The sequence below is a fragment of the Panthera tigris genome, chromosome D2, assembly GCF_018350195.1.
Source record: "Panthera tigris isolate Pti1 chromosome D2, P.tigris_Pti1_mat1.1, whole genome shotgun sequence".
Classification (NCBI taxonomy): domain Eukaryota; kingdom Metazoa; phylum Chordata; class Mammalia; order Carnivora; family Felidae; genus Panthera; species Panthera tigris.
Window position 1 is genome coordinate 39348690 of NC_056670.1, and position 21502 is coordinate 39370191.

At 47.2% G+C, this 21502-nt stretch overlaps 1 protein-coding gene across 1 annotated transcript in view; it reads left to right on the forward strand.

Annotated features, from left to right (window-relative positions):
- The window catches only part of SH2D4B (SH2 domain containing 4B), a 60246-nt gene extending 52837 nt beyond the window's left edge, over window positions 1-7409 (forward strand). Inside the window, exons 6-7 of the mRNA XM_042960260.1 lie at window positions 2756-2976; window positions 6947-7409. Coding sequence (XP_042816194.1) covers window positions 2756-2976; window positions 6947-7039 — 314 coding nt within the window. The 3' untranslated portion in view covers window positions 7040-7409. The remainder of the gene's footprint in view (window positions 1-2755; window positions 2977-6946) is intronic.
- Window positions 7410-21502: the final 14093 nt, after the last annotated feature.

A 21502-nucleotide genomic window follows, 5' to 3' on the forward strand; every position in this document is an offset into this window, starting at 1 on the left:
CGCCCAGTCTTTTTTTTTTTTTTTGATGTTTATTTTACTTTTGAGAGAGAGAGAGAGAGAGCAGGGGAGGGGCAGAGAGAGAGAGGGACAGAGGACCTGAAGCGGGCTCTGCGCTGACTTCAGAGAGCCCAGTGCAGGGCTCGAACTCACGAACTGTGGGATCATGACCTGGGCTGAAACTAGGACGCTTAACTGACTGAGCCACCCAGATGCCCCAAGGGCACTCGGTCTTGTACCCTCTGTGCCAGAAGCAGCCTGGGGAGAATATGCTTCAGCGGTGCGTCCTGAGCAGCAGCTGGAGGCTGTCAGTCCAGACACCGTTTGCAGCGGAGTCCGTCCGTCCTGAGGGTCCCACAGTTGCCACAGACTCTATCCTTGAGCCGTTCACCGCCTGTTTCCTAGTGTACTGTAGCCTCTGGGCAGGGCGTTATGAAAGCTCGAAGGTGGGTATCCCGTGCAGCCTCCTGGTGTAGAAATGATTTCCTGACAGGGTTGAGCAGATTGCGCACTGAGTAAAGCGAACTTGCCAAGAGGGCTAGTTGTGGGCAGGAGGGACTGAAATGCAGAAACGAGAGCTTGGCCATTTGGGTCCAGACGGGTACCCTTTTCAAATTCTACCACTCAGAAGGACATCTTTTTCTAACTTGCACAAAGGCGGAGTGTAAGTGATCAGCAGCCTGTGCTTCCCAGAAGAGAAGAGACATCCTTCATTGAGGATTTGGGGTCAGCTGGGACAAAGGGGGCTGGGCTGGGGCTGAGGCTTCTGCACAAGGGGGGCTTGAGGTCAGCAGCCAGTGATGGCTCATGACGGAGTGAGTGAATGAGCCTAGAGAGGTGGGTGAGATGGGGTCCTGGAGCCCAGTGCCTGTCATTGCTGAGCCTGGACTCTGCTGGATTTCAGGGGGGCTATTCAAAGGTTTTAGATGGCAGAGAGACATGACATTGTCCTTTTGGTCTTACTGGTCACTTTTGGGCGGTAAAAAGTTGAGTTCTATTCAAGTTTGATTGTTCAGTCTCCTACCCCATGTAACACTTCTCTCCTCTCCCAATTTCCAGTCTGGGCTGGACTTTAGCTTGAGGTGTGGGGAATGGGGTTGGGGGTGACATTTGCTGGTCCCTCTTCCTCCTGAGCTGGCTCTACACTGTCTCACTTTCTTCCCCACCCCAGCTACCTTTAGGGTCTAGGTCCTCTGATATTGGGGCAGGGAGGTGGGTGAGGGACTGTGCCGAGTCTTGTGACAGATTCCAGGTGGGCCATTTTGGCCCTCTTTTGGCTGTCACTGCTTCCCTGGCCGAAGGCACTAATGCTCTCCCTGGGGGTAGGGGACAGCCCCAGGGTGCACCCTCCTGCCTATGAGGGGTTTGTGTGTGATTCTTCAGGTGTCCTGTGGCAGAAGGGCTCCCTACTTCCTTCCCTTCCTCTCTCTCTTCCTAATTTCCTACTTCTATAGCCTGGTTGGGGAGAGGGTGGCTCACTTGATTGCCTCTTGATAAGTCCTGGGCAAGGAGGAAAGAGGTGGCCCCCATTTGTGTTGGCTGTTTTTAAAAGGGGGACAGGTGACAGTGTGATTGCCTCTATGTCCTCTGCTTTGGGCGCAAGGAAAGTCTGGCCAGATGACCTATAAGTAGGAGAGTGATGGTGGTGTGTGTGTGTGGGGGGGAGGGGAACACTACAGGAAAGTGCAATATTGAAAGCAGTACCAGGGTGCAGCGTGGGACAAGTCACAAGTCCCTGGGTCACAGGGATGAACAGCCCAGCTACCTTCTACCCCTTGGCTATGTCACTGCCGTAAATGATCCCACTGAATGTATGCAGTGGGTGAACAGGTGGGTGTGTGAACAAGACAGTGTGCTCCTCCTCTCCCCCGAAATAACAGAGGACAACAGCAGCCAACATGTCCCCAGGGACATGTTCTCGATTTATGAAAGGCTTTCACGAACTTTATCTGACTTGAAAGTTGTGAGGTGCCCTCGAAGTAGATGGATTAAGATGATCACTTAAACGTCGAAGGACACCGCAGAAGTTGAGGGGTTGGCTGAACATCCCGTAGCCCGGATGAAGGCAGGGGTCAGTAGGTAATCTAGGCTTTCTGGCTCCTGCCCTCTTCCCACTGCCCTGCCCTCAGAGGCGGACCCACTGCACGCATGGCTTCCTGTGCTCTATCCAGATGAGCGCAGCTCCCTAAAAGCCTTGCTGGAGATAGCCACTGGTGAATACTCGACTCCAGGGCCAGACCGCCTTTCATACTGTGGTGAAAGCACATTGTGAAGGACTGTAGAAAATTTTGTCCTTTGAGCTGTTTGCCTGGTGTCCGCAGGTGGATGGAGGAAGCCCTCTTTCTTCTTCAGAGGACGTGCTGTGTTCAGGCGCTCATTCACGGGTACAGGAAAGGTAACTGGGGTAGTAATCGTAAGTCCCTCCAGTGTTGTTATCAAAGCAGGACTCTTATTTGTAATTGATAGATGCTATAATCCTGGCTCATTGCTAATTCTTTGCTTACCCAGTTAATCCAAGTTAGTGTGGCATAATTTGGAGGAAAGAATGCTAAACTCAGGTCCTAGTAGGAATTCTGCCCAGACAGCTTGTTCTGGGCCAAGATGAGCCCACTGTGGAATGAGGCAAGTACCTGAGCCCCCCGCAGCCTCCCTTCCTGACACCCTTGAAGGAGGATGAGGGGCAGGGATGAGTGGAGGAGAGTGGCAGGGGAAGGTTTGCTGAACCTATGGCCTTTTCTCCCCCCCTTTTTTAAACCAGGAATTATTAGCCGAGAAGATGCAGAAGATCTCCTTGAGAACATGACAGAGGGAGCATTTTTGGTCCGGGTCAGTGAGAAAATCTGGGGTTATACCCTCTCCTATCGCCTGCAGAAAGGGTTCAAGCACTTTCTTGTGGATGCCTCTGGAGATTTTTACAGCTTCCTGGGAGTGGACCCCAATCGCCATGCGACGCTCACTGATCTCATTGATTTCCACAAGGTATCCCTCGTAGGGGTGCTGGTTGAGAGATGGGACTGGTAGAAACTTGAGCTGAAGGAGAGCCGGGTTGTAGGTGTTCTAAGAGAGGAGGTGGAGAGGGAGCGGGCAGCCCCCGAAGGTCTGTAGGATCACAGGAACATGGGACATTGGGGTGGAAGAGAGTACAGTTGTCTAGACAGGCTCTGGGACCTTCTGTTCTTCTCTCCGGCTTCCCCCCTGACTGATATAGGCACCTGGTCCCTAGCGTCTTCTCACCTCGAGTAGCTGAGGGCTTCCTACTGTCAACACTTAGGAGCTGGTTGACTCACCTTCAGTCCAAGCCTGCATCTCACCTACAACTCATCCCTAGGATGTCCTGCTTGAGAACGTTCTAGGCAGGTCTCTGGCAGCTCTGTAGAGTTAGCTGAAGCCTAGCTGTCAGCCCCGTGGTTTGAGAAGCTTTTCTAGTAGAGTTACCATGTCTCTTGTTCCAACTACAGCTTTACCACTTGGTATGTGTATGACCTTGGGTAGGTTCCTTAGCCCTCCCTGAACCTGAGTTTCCTAACCAGGCAAATGGATGTAAATAGTACTTAGTTCAGATCCTGTGACCATTAGATGAGGCAGTGTACATAACAGTGCTCTGTAACTGGGAAGCGGTATGGAAGTTCTTGTTTTCCAGAACCCTTTCTTGTTATTTGTCCCCTGCTGTAGACCTCTCATTGGGAAAGATGTTGCCGTCCGAACAATATATTTAGACAGGAGCAACTTTTGTGTTGATGTGGCTGTTGGCACGGTGGTAACTGGTAGCTGGGAGAAAGCCTAAGATGGAACTCGATGGCCCAGAAGGGTGGGGGAGGGATTCCGAGGGACAGAGTGGTGGGAGCTCACCATCTCCCTGAGCTTTGCACCTGTGGAAAGGTTCTCAGGGTTACTTGACCATCTCACTGGGGTTTTGCTGTAATAGGGAGTCTTGGATTTGTATTGTTTTCTCTTCATGGATGTTCCCAGGGCTCTGAGGACAGCTCCTGACTTGACCTGATAAGTCAAGCACGTAGACAGTCACCCGTTTACAAATACCTAGACATTGGCTGGAGAGTACGGCTGGAAAACTGGACTCACCAGGTTGAAGGCAGATTTCTACCTGTGTTGGGAACAGTCTTCTAACAATTCTAGGAAAGAGAGAGCGAGGGCATGTGTGGATGTTGGCACCTTCTCTGTATCCGGCATTGTGCCTGTTGCTGTACATCATGGTCTCACGTAATCTTCATGGCAGCTCTGTGAGGGAGGCATATTTCACAGATCAGGAAACCAAAGCCAGGGAGCTTGGGTAGCTTCCCTAAGTTTTCGTGGCTGGTACCACTAGGTCCAGCAGTTAATCCTCAGGCTGTCTGCCTCTAAAGCTTGTGCCTTTTCCCTCTGTACCACAACTGCTTGGTTTCCCCTATCAAATATAATGTGCTTTGAGCAGCGATGAACTTCTTGCCCCTGGAAGTGTTTAGGCAAAGGGAAAAGGTCCGTCTCTCGGAGGTGCTATGCTAAGGTTCCTGCACGGGAAGGCTTGAACAGTATCTTTGAAGGTCTTTATTCTCTTCCGAATCTGGGGTTGGAGACTGCCAATCCAATTTTGTTTCTTTCACAAAAGGGAGAGCTCATCTATGCCCATGTGGCAATCTGATGGCCAGCGTGTGTAAATTAAAATTTTAATTACACAACTAATTTATGATTACATTCTAAGAAAAATCAGATACAGTACAAGGTGAAAGCCTTGTTCTTTAAAGATTTTTTTAAGTTTATTTATTTATTTTGAGAGAGAGCACAAGCAGGGGAGGGGCAGAGAGAGAGAGGGAGAGAGCGAGAATCCGAAGCAGGCCCCGCACCGTCAGCACAGACCTTGATGCAGGGTTCAAACTGACAAACCATGAGATATGACCTAAGGTGAAGTCCGCCACTTAACTGACTGAGCCACCCAGGCGCCCTGTGCCTTGTTCATTTAATATCCCCACTTCCCCTGGGTGGCTCAGTTGGTTAAGCGGCTGACTTTGGCTCAGGTCATGATCTCACGGTTCGTGGGTTTAAACCCCACGTGGGGCTCTGTGCTGACAGTTCAGAGCTTGGAGCCTGCTTCGGATTCTGCTTCTCTCTCTCTGCCCCTCTCCCACTCACACTTTGTCTCTGTCCCTCAAAAATAAATATTAAAATCCCCACTTTCATCCTCCACCTTGAATTATTAGTTTGCCATGTATCTATCCGAGTATTTCCTGGGTATTAACATAGAAATTTATGTACATAAGGAAATACATAGTTGTGTTAATTTTCACATAAACTGGACAATTCTTTACTTAATAGCTCAGCAATATGATTGTTTTGTTTAACACAATATATCATACGGTATATTTTTTGAAAGCATGGTCCCTGGAAGCAGGCTGCTAAGTTTTAAATCCCAACTTCATTACTGTGTGTGATTGCGGGCAACTACTGATGATTTGGTGCTTTAGTTTCCTCCTCAGTAAAATGGGTTTCAAAATAGCACTCGCCTCCTTAGGGTCACTGGCAGGTTTCACTGAGAGAGCACTGTGTAAATTGCCGAAACAGTATACCTGACATTTGTCAGTGATCAGGACGTTGGCTGTTACTGAAACGTTTCTATTCAGTCCACGCACCACATCCTTGTACGTGCCCCATGGTGTTCCGCAATGGCCACTTAGTCAGCTTCCAGGCTCCCACAATCACAAATGGGGCTGCAGAGATTTGCTTGTCTGTGTCTATGTCACTTAGGGCGCATGTGCAAGGATTTCTCTGGATGGATCCCTCGTACTGGGATTGCTGGATAGAAGAGTATGCACATTTTAATTTGAAAAGATCTGCCAGATTGCCCTCCAAAAACATAGCGCCAATTCATGCTTCTGCCAAAGCGAGATGAGGCTGTTTCCCCACACTGCTGCCAGCCCTGGGGATTATCAGTCATTTTAATTTTTTCCCATTAGATGGGCAGATGCTGTATCTCCTTGTTGATTAGCTTGCATTTCTCTGATTCCTGCTGGCACAGAGGATCTTTTCATATGTTTACTGGCCACTTGGATTTCTGCTGGGGATTGTCTGTTCCTGTCTTCTGTCCATTTTCTACTTAGACATCTCCTTTCTTACTGATGTGTCAATTCTTCCAGCAACAGAATCGCTCTTTAGTTATGTCCATCCTGCCCCTTAGGTCTTCTATGGAAATTTTTATTTAAATGGGCATTCTTTTCATTTCCAGGTTCTTTAATTTTGAAAAAAATATAGCCCATTCTTATTTCATGGATGATTTATGTTCTTATGTTCTCCTGAGGAGATTAATACCCATCCCTTAAAAGCTCCTTCCGTTTGTTTTATAAACTTGACCTTCTCTTCAGTGTCCATTCTGTTGTTGAGTTTGGCATCTTTCTTTTATAGGTGTGATTTTTCCTTAAATATTTATAGATTTTGAGCTATGAGGTGGTGTCTGAACTTGAAATTTCCTGTTTATCCATCAATGGATGTAGTCCCTATTTCCCAAATGTGTTCTCTCCGTGCTGTAAGGGTTGGAGTTGATAGTGAGTAGCTAGCTCATCTTTTGGGCATGGGAGTGTAGGAGCTTTGGTGGTCTCTCCTCACTTCTGATCTGCCCAAGGCAAAGACCTTTGCTGTCTGGGGTTCCCCAGCCCCTGCCCTACGTTATCTCCTCTGACAATCTCATCCTGTAGGTCTTTTGGTTTTTCAGTACTCTTTAACATTTAGCTTTGTGGATGGCCTTCCTTCTTATTTTCCCGTGTTGGATTTCTTTCCATTTTCCCAATATGGATTTACTTCTTTTTAAAAGCAGATTTTTTTTCCTGTCATTTCTATAAATTTGAGTGAGGAGAAGGCAGATACATATTCATAGACTTTCTATCTTGAACTGGTCTCTCTCTGGCGGATGTTTATTTCCCTTGCTTGATTATAAGTGCTCTTTCCTTTTTGTTTTCCCTTTTAGGAGGAAATTATCACTGTTTCAGGGGGAGAGCTGCTGCAGGAACCCTGTGGACAGAGGGACAGCCCGCCAGACTACCATCTGTTGTTTGAATGATTTTTTTCCCCCTTACCAATTGGACTTCTTTGGGCATCCAGTTTTTGAACTCAACTTAAGAATTTCCCAGCTCAAATCCTTCCTTATGGCCTTCTGGAATATCCACCACCATCCAGTGGATTAAGTAGATTAGTATGCCTCAAGGGATATGAAATATATGGCATATGTGCTATCGGTCCCTGTCCCGATGCCCAGGACAGAAATTGCAAATAGCTGCTGCAACTCTTTCACGAAGAGTTTAGTTATGACTTCAGAAGAGAAGCCTATCTGCCCTAAATCGAGCTCCTAGAGCACACGGACCATGTTTTAATAATCGAAAATAATTCCAGTGCCGAACTCTAATTTTAACATATGGTAGACATTCAATAAATATTTGTTTGAATGAATGCAGTTCTTCTGAAAGTTTTCCAACACTAATCAGCAGTCATTTCTAGTAAGTTATTTCCTACCTGTTCTGTTTATAAAGTCATGGAGAGGATGGAAGAAACGTTGCAAAGAATTTATATGGAAAATATAGACGCTGCGTCTTTAATGGTGTATGTTATTGCCCTCATTGATTTTATCGTTGGAATTACCCAAGGCTTCTGAGACCCAGCTTCCAGAATAGGTGACGGATACTGCCCTGCCTTCCTTATTTGCCACCCCTGCTTGGTCTTGGAAGCTTATCTTGACCCTGGTTTTACAATATTGAGGCAGTGGTTTCATGCACTCCCAATAAATGTGCCCAAAACCTGGGGTGAATTATAAATCCAAAAAAGCCTTTGCTCTCTAGGATTTACCCCTCTTTATGCAGGTTATTCAAATGATTACTTCTGCCTTTACGGTCCTTTGGACATTGATCCTTGTGTTCACTTACTCTCGCTATGTTTTTCATATCGACAGGATTCTTCCAGTGACCCCTGAATAACTCTCAGGGGCAGTGTCTTTGCCCACACTCTGCCTTCACGTTTATGGACATATGCGTAGAGACAGCATGTTGTGATGGGAATATTATAGTGGCATCAAGCAGACTTGCGTTCAACTCCCCACCCTGGACCTTACTAGTATTGTAATGCTAGAAGCCCTGTATTTGGCGGGAGTGGGAGGATGGATGGACTTTGTGCCTTGTTGGTGGACGGGCATACATTACTTGATGGTCACGTCACACATATCTTACGTCACCTCTCACATCATGCGTCTCTTCCGTCATGTTATCTCTTACGCTCCATTTCCTCTCTTGCCTCTTCTACTCTTCACATCCTTGGCTGCTTATTATGCCCTGGTCACCATCACTGCAATCAGTTCTGCGTGGACTCTGTTTTTCGCCACTGGGCCCATCAGCTTCATTTGAGATGAGCCAACGCCACCTGGCCCCACATGGGGCTCTGGGCCTCTCATCCCCTATGGCTGCAGACGCAGAAGACACCAGAAAACCAGCAGGAGCAGGGCAGTTAACTCCCATGTGGTGAAGCTTGCATCAATGGGAGACAGCAGCTTGAGGATTAGTTCTTCTGTCTTCCTCCTCTGGGGGTGCTGTTTGGACCGGCAGCTCTTCCTATGACCTCTGGGAAAACAGTCCTGCAAGACTGAGCAACTAGTCCCGATGGAACCAAGGAGCGGCCGGATGAGGCCCACCCCCTCCTGTGTGGCCCCCCTCCTTCCCCGCCTCGCTCTCCTGCTCCCCCCAGGATGGCACTCTTGAGCTGAATGACACCACAGAGGCATTTGCCGCAGGCTCTGCCTCTTAGGGAAAGCCAGGGAAGGCCCCATCGTACAGATGTGTTCGATAATGTCAGCTTTGCAACCTGGCGCCCTTCTGCTATCTCACAGGGCCCCTGAATGAATAAAACCAAGAGAAGGCAGGAAGCCGGCTTCCTGAATATGGAAGTGCTTTAAAACTATTACCTATTATGGTTCGATTTTCTTCTATTAGATGTCGAGTGGCCTCAGACGAGCTGAATTTTAGTTTTGGCCATGCTACTTACAAACTATGTGACTTTGTTCAAGTCAGTTAACCCAATGAAAGCTTCTCAGTATACTGAGAAGAGAGCTTTTTGTGTGGCCGTCACTGGTTTTTTTGGAGGGTCAGTTACATGAGCAGTAAGAAAGCTTCATCTAAATGGAAGGCATTGCTAATAACAACCCCACTAACAGCAACAATTATTCTGGGCTCAGCAGCGATGTGTCAGGGGAACATGGTGTTGATTTTCAAGGTGTTAGAGGAAGCTTCTTATTCCAAGAACTAGCAGCAGCTCTGAAAGCAGACCAAGGGTTGAGAACCTGAACCCCTGAGCTGTTGTTTCTGTCGCTCCTAATTAATATGTGAGAGACAACAGCTGGGTTTTCCATGCCTAACACATTTATTTCATTCTGTTTGGGGCCTGCACTTTCTGCACATCTCATATATTTTAGGTTTTACCTGGCCTTAAAATAAATTCCTCGTAAGTTGTCCTGCAAATGAAATTACTGTCTGGAAAACTGCAATTTCATCTTGAGAGTTTTATTATGCTAATAAATGTCAGGATTCTCAAATAAAGGGATTGGCTTTTTTTTTTTTTTTTTTCCCTTCCTGAGTCCTGCAAATATAATGAAAAACAGTCAGTCAGCTACAAGATTCCGCAGAGAGAAAATTTACAGTCTGGAACTAGAAAGAGAAGTTGTAAAAAACACTAGGCAACTTATCGGAAGATAAACGTCGACGAATGGAAGGGTGACTTGGGGTCCCGGTCAGGGAGAGCCCTACGTGGCTGAGCTGGGGAGCTGGACACCTGGGGTGCAGGGGTCTGGGGAGCATAGGCTGCAAGTTGCTTCTGGGAGTGGGAATGGAGTCCTGGACATGAAGACCCGGGTGCCTGGGGAGTGCGGCCCTTTTTTATACCCTTGAACCCTTCCTTAGCCTGAGGACCAAATCTGGAGCCAGAAAGACCTCTGTTCGGTGACCCTAGACAAGTGTTTCCAATTCTCTGGGCCATAGTTTCCTCTGTGAAATGGGGTAAACGGTGACTGTCTCAGATGGTGGCCTGTGAAAATGTAGTCGACCCTTGAATAATGTGGGGGTGAGGGGTACTGGCCCCCCACACGCTCAAAAATCCACATATAGCTTTTGAGTAACCTCAGACTTAACTACTAATAGTCTGTTGTTGACAGAAGCCTTACCAATAACATAAACGGTCAATGAAACACCTACTTTTTATATGTATCATATACTGTATTTTTTACAATAAAGAACCTAGAGAAAAGAAAATGTTATTAAGAACATCATACTGGGGGCACCTGGATGGTTCAGTTGGTTGAGTGTCTGACTCTTGATTTTGGCTCAGGTCATGATCCTAGGGTCGTGGGATTGAGTCCTATGTCGGGCTCTGTGCTGAGCATGGAACCTGCTTGAGGTTCTCTCTCTCTCTCTCTCTCTCTCTCTCTCTCTCTCTCTCTCTCTCCCTCTCCCTTTGGCCCTTTCCCATGCTCATGCTCCCCCTCCGTCTCTAAAATAAAAAAAGATAATAATAAAAAAAATAGAAAAAGAAGAAAATCATACTGAAGAGAAAATACATTTAGAGCACTGTATTTATTGGGGAAAAAAAACCATGTGTAAGTGTACCCGTGTAGTTCAAACCCATGTGGTTCAAGCATCAACTGTCACATGATATGAGATTTTGTAATAGTAATGACAAATTCTGTTTCAGCTGTGTGTGTGTGTGTGTGTGTACTCACAATCATGCTGAGGCAGACAATACTATCATCTCCACCTTGTGCATGGGGAAACTGAAGCACAGAGAAGTTTAGGACCTCCCCAGCGTTACCTTTCTGGGAATTCGTATTTTAGAGCTGGGATTTGCCAATCTGGCTTCAGAGTCCGCGTAGACCTTAAACCAGTGCTTCTCAAACTCGGGTGTGCAAATCAGACACAAAGGGATGTTCTTAAAATGCAGATTCTCCTTGCGTGCATCTGGGGTGGGGCTTGAGGTTCTGTATTTCTCATGAGCCCTTGGGTGCTGCTGATGTTGCTGAACTGTCTGCCACACTTTGAGAAACCAGCTTTGAAAGCAGGGCTTTGCAAACCATTGCTACAGCCCAAATTTGGCCTGAAGCCCTATGTTTCTACAGCCTAAGTAAGAGCCAAGAGTGGTTTGTACATTTTCAAGTGGTTGGGAAAAAAGTTAAAAAGAAGAATAACATTTTATGACCTGTGAAAATTTTATTACATTCAAATTTCAGCGCTCATAAAGAAAGTTTTATTGGAAGAGAGCCACGCTCATTTGTTGACATCGCGTCTTTGGCTGTGTAGGGCCTGGAAAGCCTGAAATAGTTACCGTCTGGCCCTTTACAGAGAATGCTTGCTGACCCTGGCTTTAAATTACGTGCATATGTCACGAATTATTTTGCTCTTTTGGTCTGCTTTATCTAAATCTACTCTTAGGAGCGATTCTCACACTATATTTATACCCTGAACAAAATGTGTTACATTTTCCGACAGCGTTCCTATTTGAAATACAATACATCTCACCCCCTCTCTGGTAACCAGAAAGGAGGCTCATTTCTTTGACAAAGGGTTTTAACCAAATGTAAGCCAGTAACTATCACGGTTATATAGATGCTTCACGTGGACATTGAATCATTTGCCTCTAAATTTATCCTTTCTTACACTTAACTGTGCCTATGTCTGTTTTGCCCTCCTGTCTGTGCGGTCGCCGAGGTCCGACAATGTCATATTTACTGGTGTGTTTTATCATGCGTGGAACAGTGGATGTTGTTGGGTTGTGTGTGTTATAGATTCGGGACAAACGGACTATGCAGATCTCAAAGCCTTGCTTTACCCTTGACAGGAGCCCTAGAGTCGAAAATCACAGGCTGAGCTAAATGATGGCTGCCTTGGTTTGGAATCTCGAACCCACTATTTTCAGTTGTCGAGAGGAACGAACCAACCAACCAACGAGACTGAAAAGGTCAGAGACAGCCCATCTAATAGCTAGGGTGGGATGGGCGAACTGAGAATTAAAACAGAAATCGCATCTTGGCCAAGCTGTTCTGTGACTTGCCAAATGTAGACTGAACTCAGCCACAGCAGGCCAGAGAACTGCCTGAGCCCAAACTCTTTTAGCTTGTTTGTGCAGACTCGTGTGTTCTCACAGGACGTCGGATGCGTTGACCTAGCGGTCACTCTGCGTGACTTTTTTTTATTATGGTAAAATATACGTAACATAAAATTTACCATTTGAATGCACTCGGCACCCTGCCCGTGCACGGAACACTTCATCTTGTAAAACTGATGCTCGGTACCCAGTAAACAATAACTCCCCATTCTCCTCTCCCTCTGGCCCCTGGGAATCAGCCTTCTACTTTCTGTCTGTTTTAATTGGATAACTCTAGGTAGCTTATATAAGTGGAATCATTCTGTATTTGGCTTTTTGTCACTTGGCATGATTTCTCCAAGGTTCGTCCGTGTTGTAGCATGTGTAAGTATTGTCTTCCTTTTGAAGGCTGAGTAGTATCCCCTTGTATGTATGTACCACGTTGTGCTTATCCATTGATCCATCCGTGGATGTTTGGGCTGCTTCTGCCTTTTGGCCATTGTGAAAATCATCCCGCTAGGAAAACTCCCTGGTTTACAGATTCTGACCAATCCCTGCCCAAGCCGTTCCCAATCTCAATAAGAAACCTTGCCTAACTCCCGCCTTACGAGAAGTTCATGGTTCCTCTGGTCTATGCTCTTTCTTGTCGCAATAAGCTAATAAACCTAACTTGGGTTACACGTATGCTCTAGGTGGGCTTTAGCTGGTGGGCTTTAAAACGATGATATCTGTGAAGCATGGGGTCCATGAGAAGCACTTAATAAGAGCTGAATGTCTTCTCCCCCTTGACCACGCTAAGAGCAGCTGTGCAAGTCCGTGTCATGAGTCGCAGTGTGTGCACTTACACCCTCGTCTCAGAGAATGAGCTTCTGGACTGGCTGGGCTACGAGCTCATCCCCCAGAAGACTGTGTAAAGCGGTCTTTGCAGAGCCAGAGGCAGACTCAAAAATGGTGCGCCGGCTGCTCTTCTGAAGGGAAATTTCTTATCCCGGGGGCACCCAGTGTCAGAGGCCCAGTGTTCAGAGGGACCCCCTCAAGGGAGGCTGAAGGAGGAGGCCTCAGGAACACCTGCGTCCTGTAGAATGGGGGGGGCAGCGGAGCTTGTTTACGGTGGACCCTTAACCCATTTGCTAAGGGGCTTCTACCCTCCATGGACACCTATCCTACTCCCCCCTCACCTCTTCTGCAGACAGGAGGAGACAGCGGAGGATAGTGGGAAGAGTAATTCTTTGGGGCTATCAATATAAACCTAAATTTAAATGGCAGAAGAATAGAAGAGGCTGCCAGGAGGCACCTGGGTGGCTCACTTGGTTAAGCGTCTGACTCTTGATTTTGGCTCAGGTCATGATTTCACTATAGTTGTGAGATCGAGCCCTGCAATGGGTGTGGAGCCTACTTAAGATTCTTTCTCTCTCTTTGCCCCTCCTCAATCATGTGTGCGTGTTCATGCATGTGCTCTTTCTCTCAAATAAAAAGAGGAGAGGAGAAGGAGGAGGAGGAGGGGGAGGGGGAGGGGGAGGGGGAGGGGGAGGAGGAGGAGGAGAAGGAGAAGGAGAAGGAGAAGGAGAAGGAGAAGGAGAAGAGAAGGAGAAGGAGAAGAGGCTGCCAGGAAGAGGAAACAAGTGTCATAAGCAAAGGTTCGGAGGCATGAAGGTGCATAAGTGTCTGTGCATGTGTGTTTGAGGGTCAAAAGCCTTAAATATGATCCAAAGGGGTCATTCAGACCCAAACATGGGCTGTGTGTGTGTGTGTGTGTGTGTGTGTGTGTGTGTGTGAACGAAGGCCTGAGGGCCGCTCTCTAGGATACTATTCTCTACTCCTCCCTTATCATACCAACTAAACATTTGCATGACCAAATTCATCACTGGGGACACATTCTGCCCAGATTCTCAGCCATTGGCCAGGTGCCTTGGACACTTCTGCAAGCCTATGGGGCAACAACCATTTGTGCATATAACTTGGGTGTTGACCAAAAATTCAGCATAACCTTCCATACTTGGTTTGTTCCTTATACGTCTTTTCCTGAATCCTTTAATCAATATTGCTTTAATCAGTATTGCTGACTACCTTTTATGTCCTCTGCTGGAACGTCTCTCTTTTATTCTCACATCTTCATGGATTTTTGGTGGGTTTTCCATTTGTTTTTTTCTGACTGGCTGGCATTATTGCCTTTCATTTCACCATTTTCTGATGGTTCTTTCTGCCCTGGGCAGCTGCCAGGCAATTCGATGAGAGGAGGGAACCCACCCCCTTATATGTGGCCTGGGTATTCTTTGCAGCATCATGTTTCTACTGGTTGTTTGTTGTTGAACAGAACTATAGACATTTCTTTGGGATAATCAAACCTCCCCCCTCATTTCTGGTTTCTAAGGATTTATGAAAAGTATGACACACATATAAGCCGATAAAACAAACAGAACAGCCAAAATATTACAATGAAAGACAAAAATTAGTATTCTAATAAATAACTACATCCATAAAAAACATCTGTGAGCTAGTAGCCCAAAGTCTGACTCTAGCACAGTGTTTTAGGAACAAATCTGACACCTCCCCAAGTCTGCCTAACAAAACATCGTTTTCCATTAACAGCTTAGCAATTTGTTCAAGAGGCATGGAATCCCTGAACAAATGGGCCATCAGGAAACTAATTAATGATGCTCTGCATTAGACACGTTCTTAACCTTAAAAAGCAGACGCTAACTCATAGTTGAAACAGAAACACAAAATCATTTTAGGAACAACTTAACTTTTATTACTTAGTGCATACCAAGGAAGGAATACTTTGTGTTAAAAGCACTTACCTGACACATCTATAAAACAATAGAGCCCGGGCTGATAGGTGTACCACACATGGCCCTTAAAGAGAAACTGTCAGTATTCACAATAGAGATTTATGTTCTCAATTAAGCAATTCAATTATTGGTTTAAGGGAGGTACCATTTCTCCCAGCAATTTAAAAAGCCCTGAGCACTAATTTTTTAGCCAATTGTACTGAAAAGTACGATGGTGGCTCAAAAAAGGAGAAAAAGTTAGAGATACATTTCATGGGCTCTTACAAGCTTTTTCTTGTGTCCCTGTTACTTCTTCAGATAGAATCATTTTTCAATACCATTGAATATGTATTCTGTCTTTTGCCACAGACATCTGAGAGTGGCCAGAAGCAGATCTAGGGGCTGTTGGTGTCTATATTAGTCAGATCCCTTAATAGGAAAGAAGAGGGAGCCCAATACAGGGCCATCTGATGAGGCTTCATTCCCAAAGGTGGGGGTGTAGGAGAGCCAACTGGAAAGTGCAGTGACCTATGTCTTAGTAGCTTCCCAGCTGTCTCCCTCCCTAGCTCACCCCCAATGACAGGGGAGGAAGCAGGTGCCATATGAGGAAAGAGATCCACATGCAGGTGACCAGAGACAGAGCTGGCCTCAGGTGACCTTGCAGGCAGGTCCCTGGGGCAATAAATAAATACCCTGACCTCACCCTCCTCCTTCCTTCTAATCTCTGCAGCATGCCCCAGTGGCTGGACCGCCTAAAGCCAGAAGGTCTGAAACTCTGGGTGAAATCTACCCAGGTCAGTCTACAAGGTAGAGGGGGCCAAAGGTATATCTGGGGGGCAAAGTTAGTCTGATGGTGTCCCAGCATTCTTTGCCAACCCTGAGTCCTCTCACACATCCAGAGGTATATCCCTGCCTGCTTTCCTTTCCATCCACCCCTGTCACCTTTCCAGTCCCCCTCGGAAAGTCTGTGAATGGGCCTCTTCATCTTGCTTTGAAGGCAGACACCATTACCTAACTTCCAGCTTTTCAACTTGGCTCTAGTGTTTCGGTGCCTGCCACCACCACCAGGTGACGCTCACCTTTCCCTCCTTACCTGAGGAGACAGACAGCATGGCAGTGGTCACTGGACCCCAGGATGGCAGACTGCCTCATCCTCTATACTCTGATGTGCCCATTTTGATGGATTTTCTATTTAGTTTCATGTTTAGCAAGGAACCCATTCTTGGGATATTTCGGTCCTGACTGTGACCGTTTGATCCTTTTGTGGGTCTCCAAAGACAAAGTAACCATGGGAGATTTGTGAGGGTCATCAGAGAAACACACAACTGGAGTCAGTACACTCTGAGCATCTCTGGAGGCTCAGGGCTCCCGCGCAGGTCCCTCAAGCCCCCCTGGAGGTGGAGGGCTGCTGGAGGAACATGAAGCCTGGGTCCCGCCCCTCAGGAAGCTCTGTCCAGGGTCTCCACGCAGTAGTTCTACAGTGTTGGCAGGATGAGGGGGTGGCCATTCAAAATGGCTGTTGTCATTTCCTCACTGGTTCATCTGAGCATGGGATGAACCACTAGTGTGATTTCTAACAAATTAGGAGGAAGAAGTGAAATTCAACTATAGTTGAGACTTCTGGCTGAGTCTGATATGGCCATATTTGAAATTTGGCCACAGCAGGACAGAAAACACACTAGCAATGAGGGGAAAGATCCGCAATTGTCTGCTTCTGTCTGTCCAGCCAGTAAATTGTCTAGACACAGGATCACATACCGGGCATGAACAGGAAGATCTAAAGTAGTTTCCAGTGGTACATGAGAATAATCCAGGGATCTTTAAAACAAACAAACAAATGAGCAAGCAATGCCTGCCCTAGTTATGTGGACACTGTTGGTCTGAGCTGGGGTCTCTGTATCAATATATTTGAAGGACATGGGGGACTCTGTGTGTCAGAGGCTAAATTTGCCCTCTGTGGGGCACAGGATAGTGTGGACATACTGCATTTGTGGGGATGATGACATTTATAACCTTCATAACTTCAGGTAACTGTGCAAGAAATGAACCTTTACTTTTCTGTAATTAAAACTAATTTATGTCAAATTCTCATTCTGCTGAAATAAACTTGGTTATTTCAGGTTAAACTCAGTCAATTCACAATCCTGTCTTCTTCCCTGTGTGGATTTAAAGCACTGGGGGTGGGGGGTTTGTGACTACTCCTGGGTGGGATGGGGCTGGCTCGGGGTCTTCCTTTCAGGAACTGTTCCTTCCGAGTCAATGTCCACTGGATGTAGCCCTATGTGATGTTGGGGTCTGTCCTGCTTTCCTGCTGGGTGTTGGTGGACGTTCCCATCTTGTTCCCAGCCATGACATTCACACTGCCACTACTGATAGTCCTGGTCTGGCTTCAAAGCCCCAGTAGGTCCACCCTCTGTGAAAGGCACACAGGAAAAGATCTGTCTGCTTTCTGAGCTCTCTCTATCCAGATGTGTGGAGACTGTGCAACCTCCTGGGACTATCCTTCTAGGTACATTCATATATATATATTTAAATAGAAACATCACTTTTATTGACAAGTTAGGGCCACAAATAAGACAGTCCCAAGACAAATACACACACACACACACACACACACACACACACACACACACACGGATGTATATCTATCTGCAGGGTTTGTCTTTGGAGAAATGAACCTGAAGTTACAGTTCAGTCCAAAGACTACTGCAGATTTTCCGCTTGCTCAGGGGAGGTCAGTCTTTTGTTCTATTTAGGCCTTCAACTGATTGGATGAGGCCCACCCTCAATACAGAAAGCAATCTGCTTTATTCAAAGTCCACTCATTTAAATATTAATCTCATCCAAAAACACCCTCACAGAAAGATCCAGAGTAGTCTTTGGTGACATATCTGGCACTGTGGCTCAGCCAGATGACATAAAAATAACCATCACAGTGGCCCTTAACTCTAGAAGCCAATGGCGATGTTAAAAAGCATTGACTTCCTGATGACAAGACTTGGGCCATGGTGTCCCTAAGGAGGGCCTTACTTGTTGGTCCCCTCTCTTGGTGTTCTGCCACACCTATGCCTCAGACTAGGAGGACCCAGCTCTCTCTAGCCTCCCAGATCAAAGCCTTTGCTAAATCGCTCCCTGCTGCTTCTTCAGCCTAAAATGGGAGAGAGAGATTGCCTCCAGGCTCTGCTCTTTCTCTGAGGTTGCCAATTCAAAGGCATAGGATTAAAAATAGCCCTCCTTCCAGAGTCAGCCTGGATGAATTCCTTGGGGGGCTCTCCAGTGAAAGCACATCTGTCAGGGGCTTATGAGCCTGTCCAGTCCTGCCTTCCACTTGCTAGCAGGTGAAGAGAAGTGACCTGCTGTAGCAAATCGCCCGTGTCCTTTGGGTATTTTATGTGACTTCTGGAAGCCATCTGCATTAGCTCCAGCTTCTATCCTCCTCCGAAGAGGATGGATAGTTGTAGACTGGCTGTGTCTGAGAACTCCATATGCTTGTTCACCTTCTACAGACAAATGCACACTCCACACTGGATCCTTTCTAATGGCAGGGGTCCTTTCACCTTGGAAACTCCAAGAGTTTTTTTTCCTTTGGCAGAGACAGTGTGCTCAGGACTTGCATGAGAATGGAGTGTAAATCCAGATTGGAATCCCTGACCTGCACTTGCTTGCCTCCGGTCGGGTCTGTGCTCATCTCTGTTGCTTCATTTTGCATCCCAGCAGCAAATGTGCCGATTATAGCCAGCATTTTTTCACTTTTTGACATTTCCAGGATGCTGCTAAGCTCCTGCCCTATGTGGGGTGCTGGGAACGTAGGGACAAATCAGCCACAGGCAGTGCTTTCAAGGGGGCTCCCAGTCCAGTGGGCCCCTTGGAGCGGAGAGTGGCAGAGCTCTCTCCCACCTCCTTGGACCCCACTTTACCATCGCTGCTGTCAACATCATGTTTTTAATAGCTTGTGTCTGCTGCTCTTCTCGAAGGACTCTACTAGGGTGACTGGAGCCACTTTGTAAGGATGTGCCTTGGGGTTTACATTAATTTCCCTCTCCCACCCTGGCTGCCACTAATCAATGCCTGTTGGGCATGAAGTGTGGGAGCCCAGCCCCTTGTCTGGGGGTGGGACACTTCTGAGGTGCAGATGGCCCTCGTGAATTCCCGAGGGGTCAGCCCGAAGCCACCATCTGCTTCACTTCCGTCTGAGATCTCCTCCTGGCTCAGCTTCCTCCGCTTCCTGTCCTGTCCTCCCTTCTCCCCACACCGATCTTCCCCCAGGAATTGCCTTCATAAATCCCTGCTCTGTGATTCCTCTTCTGAAGGTCTGCTTTGGGGGGAGTGTATCCTAAGTCACAGCAACCTAGTCAGAAAAATACAGAACCATATGATTAAGCTTAAGGGGTGCTGGGAACACAGGTCAGGGACTGTGGGTGAGTGAATGCGTGCGTGTGACACACACAGAAAAGTGTGTCTGGGGAGTTTTGGCGCCACAGGGATGCTCGTGTAGAGTCACCGTGTCTATTCTGTTTCTGGCTGCCTGGCATCTGAGCCCTTTACCTGAGTGAATCTGGCTGGAATGCAGGCTGTGTGGCCCACCACGGAAGTTGAAAAGCCCAATTTTCCCATTCTGTGCCCCTCTTTATAAGAAGGGCAAAGTCCCCCAGACTTGCCCATTTGGACAGATCGGTCTGAACTTGGCATTGCAGCTGCTGAGTCACATTTCTTATTGGACTGGTGATGGTGGCAGTGTGGGGGCAGTCAGCCCACTGCAGGTGGTGATGGTGAGGCCCACACCTATGGCTTCTGGTGCTTGGCAGTGGAGGGGTCGGCCCTGAACTGTTTTGCACTGCGGTCTTGGCCGCGGTTCTGACTGTGATTTTCCATCATTCCCAACCACCTGCCTAGGCTTCTCAGTGATGCTGGGAGCTCCTCTGGCAGGCTACTTTAGTGCTGAAGTCACCTGGAGGCAGATTCTGTTGTAGCCAAGAGGCCTGACTGGCCTTGGGTCAAAAGTCTGGGGAGGATGGAGGGAAAGGGCAAGGGGAGGGGGCATGTGAAAAGCCACGGAGGTGGAAGGGGCACCAGGAGCTACGGAAGTTTGACATTTATTGGACACAGAGTCAGGGATGAGCTGGAGAGGCCAGAGCAGAAGGATCTCATGGGTTCTGCGATGGAGATGGGCCTATGTTTCTGTTGCTTTTTCTTCCAGATGTAACCCAGATGGGGAGATGGGCCTTCGATGCTCAGTGACTGAAACTCTTTGGCCATATGATAAATTGTAGTATATTTTATTTTCAAATGAACGTTTCTGTAACATCTCCTGCCTCTAACTTCCTGGAACCTGGGACCCAGAACTAACCACGAAGAAAGGGTCCTGGTTTTTCTGGAATTCCAACCCCTCTGACACAAGAGGAGCCAAGGCAGTGGGGATGGTCCTTTTCAAAGCAGTTCCCAGTCTCTAACTTATGCGTTCTGTTTATCAACTCCTTACAGGTAAGAAAACTGAGGCTCATGTGACTTAAAGGTTGTTTGACGTGACCCAATGACAAAACATTGATGCTGGTATATGAACCCAGACCTTCTAGCTCCATAGCATTGAGTCTTTCCCTCTGGGCTCACTGAAGATTTTATTTGCAGGTCACGTTTCAGTGTCTGCCTGGAGCACAGGTGAAATACGGCTCACTTCCAGTGTGGCGATGAGGCATCAATCTTATTTCTTCTGTGTCTTTCCAGTTTGGATGTGAGAGAAGATGTACATTCATCAGGGACGCCTAAGACCCCTGTTAAGAATTCAGCTCTAACTGAACAAAAGCCTCGGCGTTCACAGTTATAGGTGGATCTCGCCTTGGCAATGAGGGGGCTAATAAATGACTCTGACGTCCATAAGTATGAGATGCTATGATTTCCATGTTTGCGTAAATCAAAGCCTTTTACTAGCATCCACGAGCAGTGAGCTGCTGAGGACATGAGCCTATTGGGAGAAAATTCGCATAGTGGTGCTGGTAATACTCACCTTTCACTGCACGCCCATTACACACTGGAGACCATCCTGGGTACTTATATATGGTATCCACACAATCCAGGCAAAATGCGGTGAGGAAGGTATGGACACGCCCATTTTACAGACAGGGACTTCAAGGTTCAAGACGGTTAAGTCGTTTGTCTGAGATCACACAGCTGGTAAGTGGGAAAATTGGGGTTCAGACCATTCCGTCTGACTCCAAAGTTTATGCACTTTCGTCTACAATCTTGCTACTCAGAGTGTGGTCCTTGAGCCAGCAATCGTATCACTGGTGACCTTGTTTAGTGATGCAGGGTCCCAGGCTCCACCTGGAGCCCAGCTAATCAAAATTTGCATTTCCACAAGATCCCCAGGTGAACAAATCTGTTCACCTTAAACTTCTTAAAAAAGCTCTTTTAATGTTTAATGAGACAGAGAGACAGAGCATGAGTGGGGGAGGGGCAGAGAGAGGAGGAGACACAGAATCTGAAGCAGGCTCCAGGCTCTGAGCTGTCAGCACAGAGCCCGACGTGGAGCTCAAACCCACGAGCCACCAGATCACCACCTGAGCCAAAGACGGATGCTTAACCGACTGAGCCACCCAGGTGCCCCACGCTCACATTAAATTTCAAGGCACTGCTCTGGACTAGGCTAC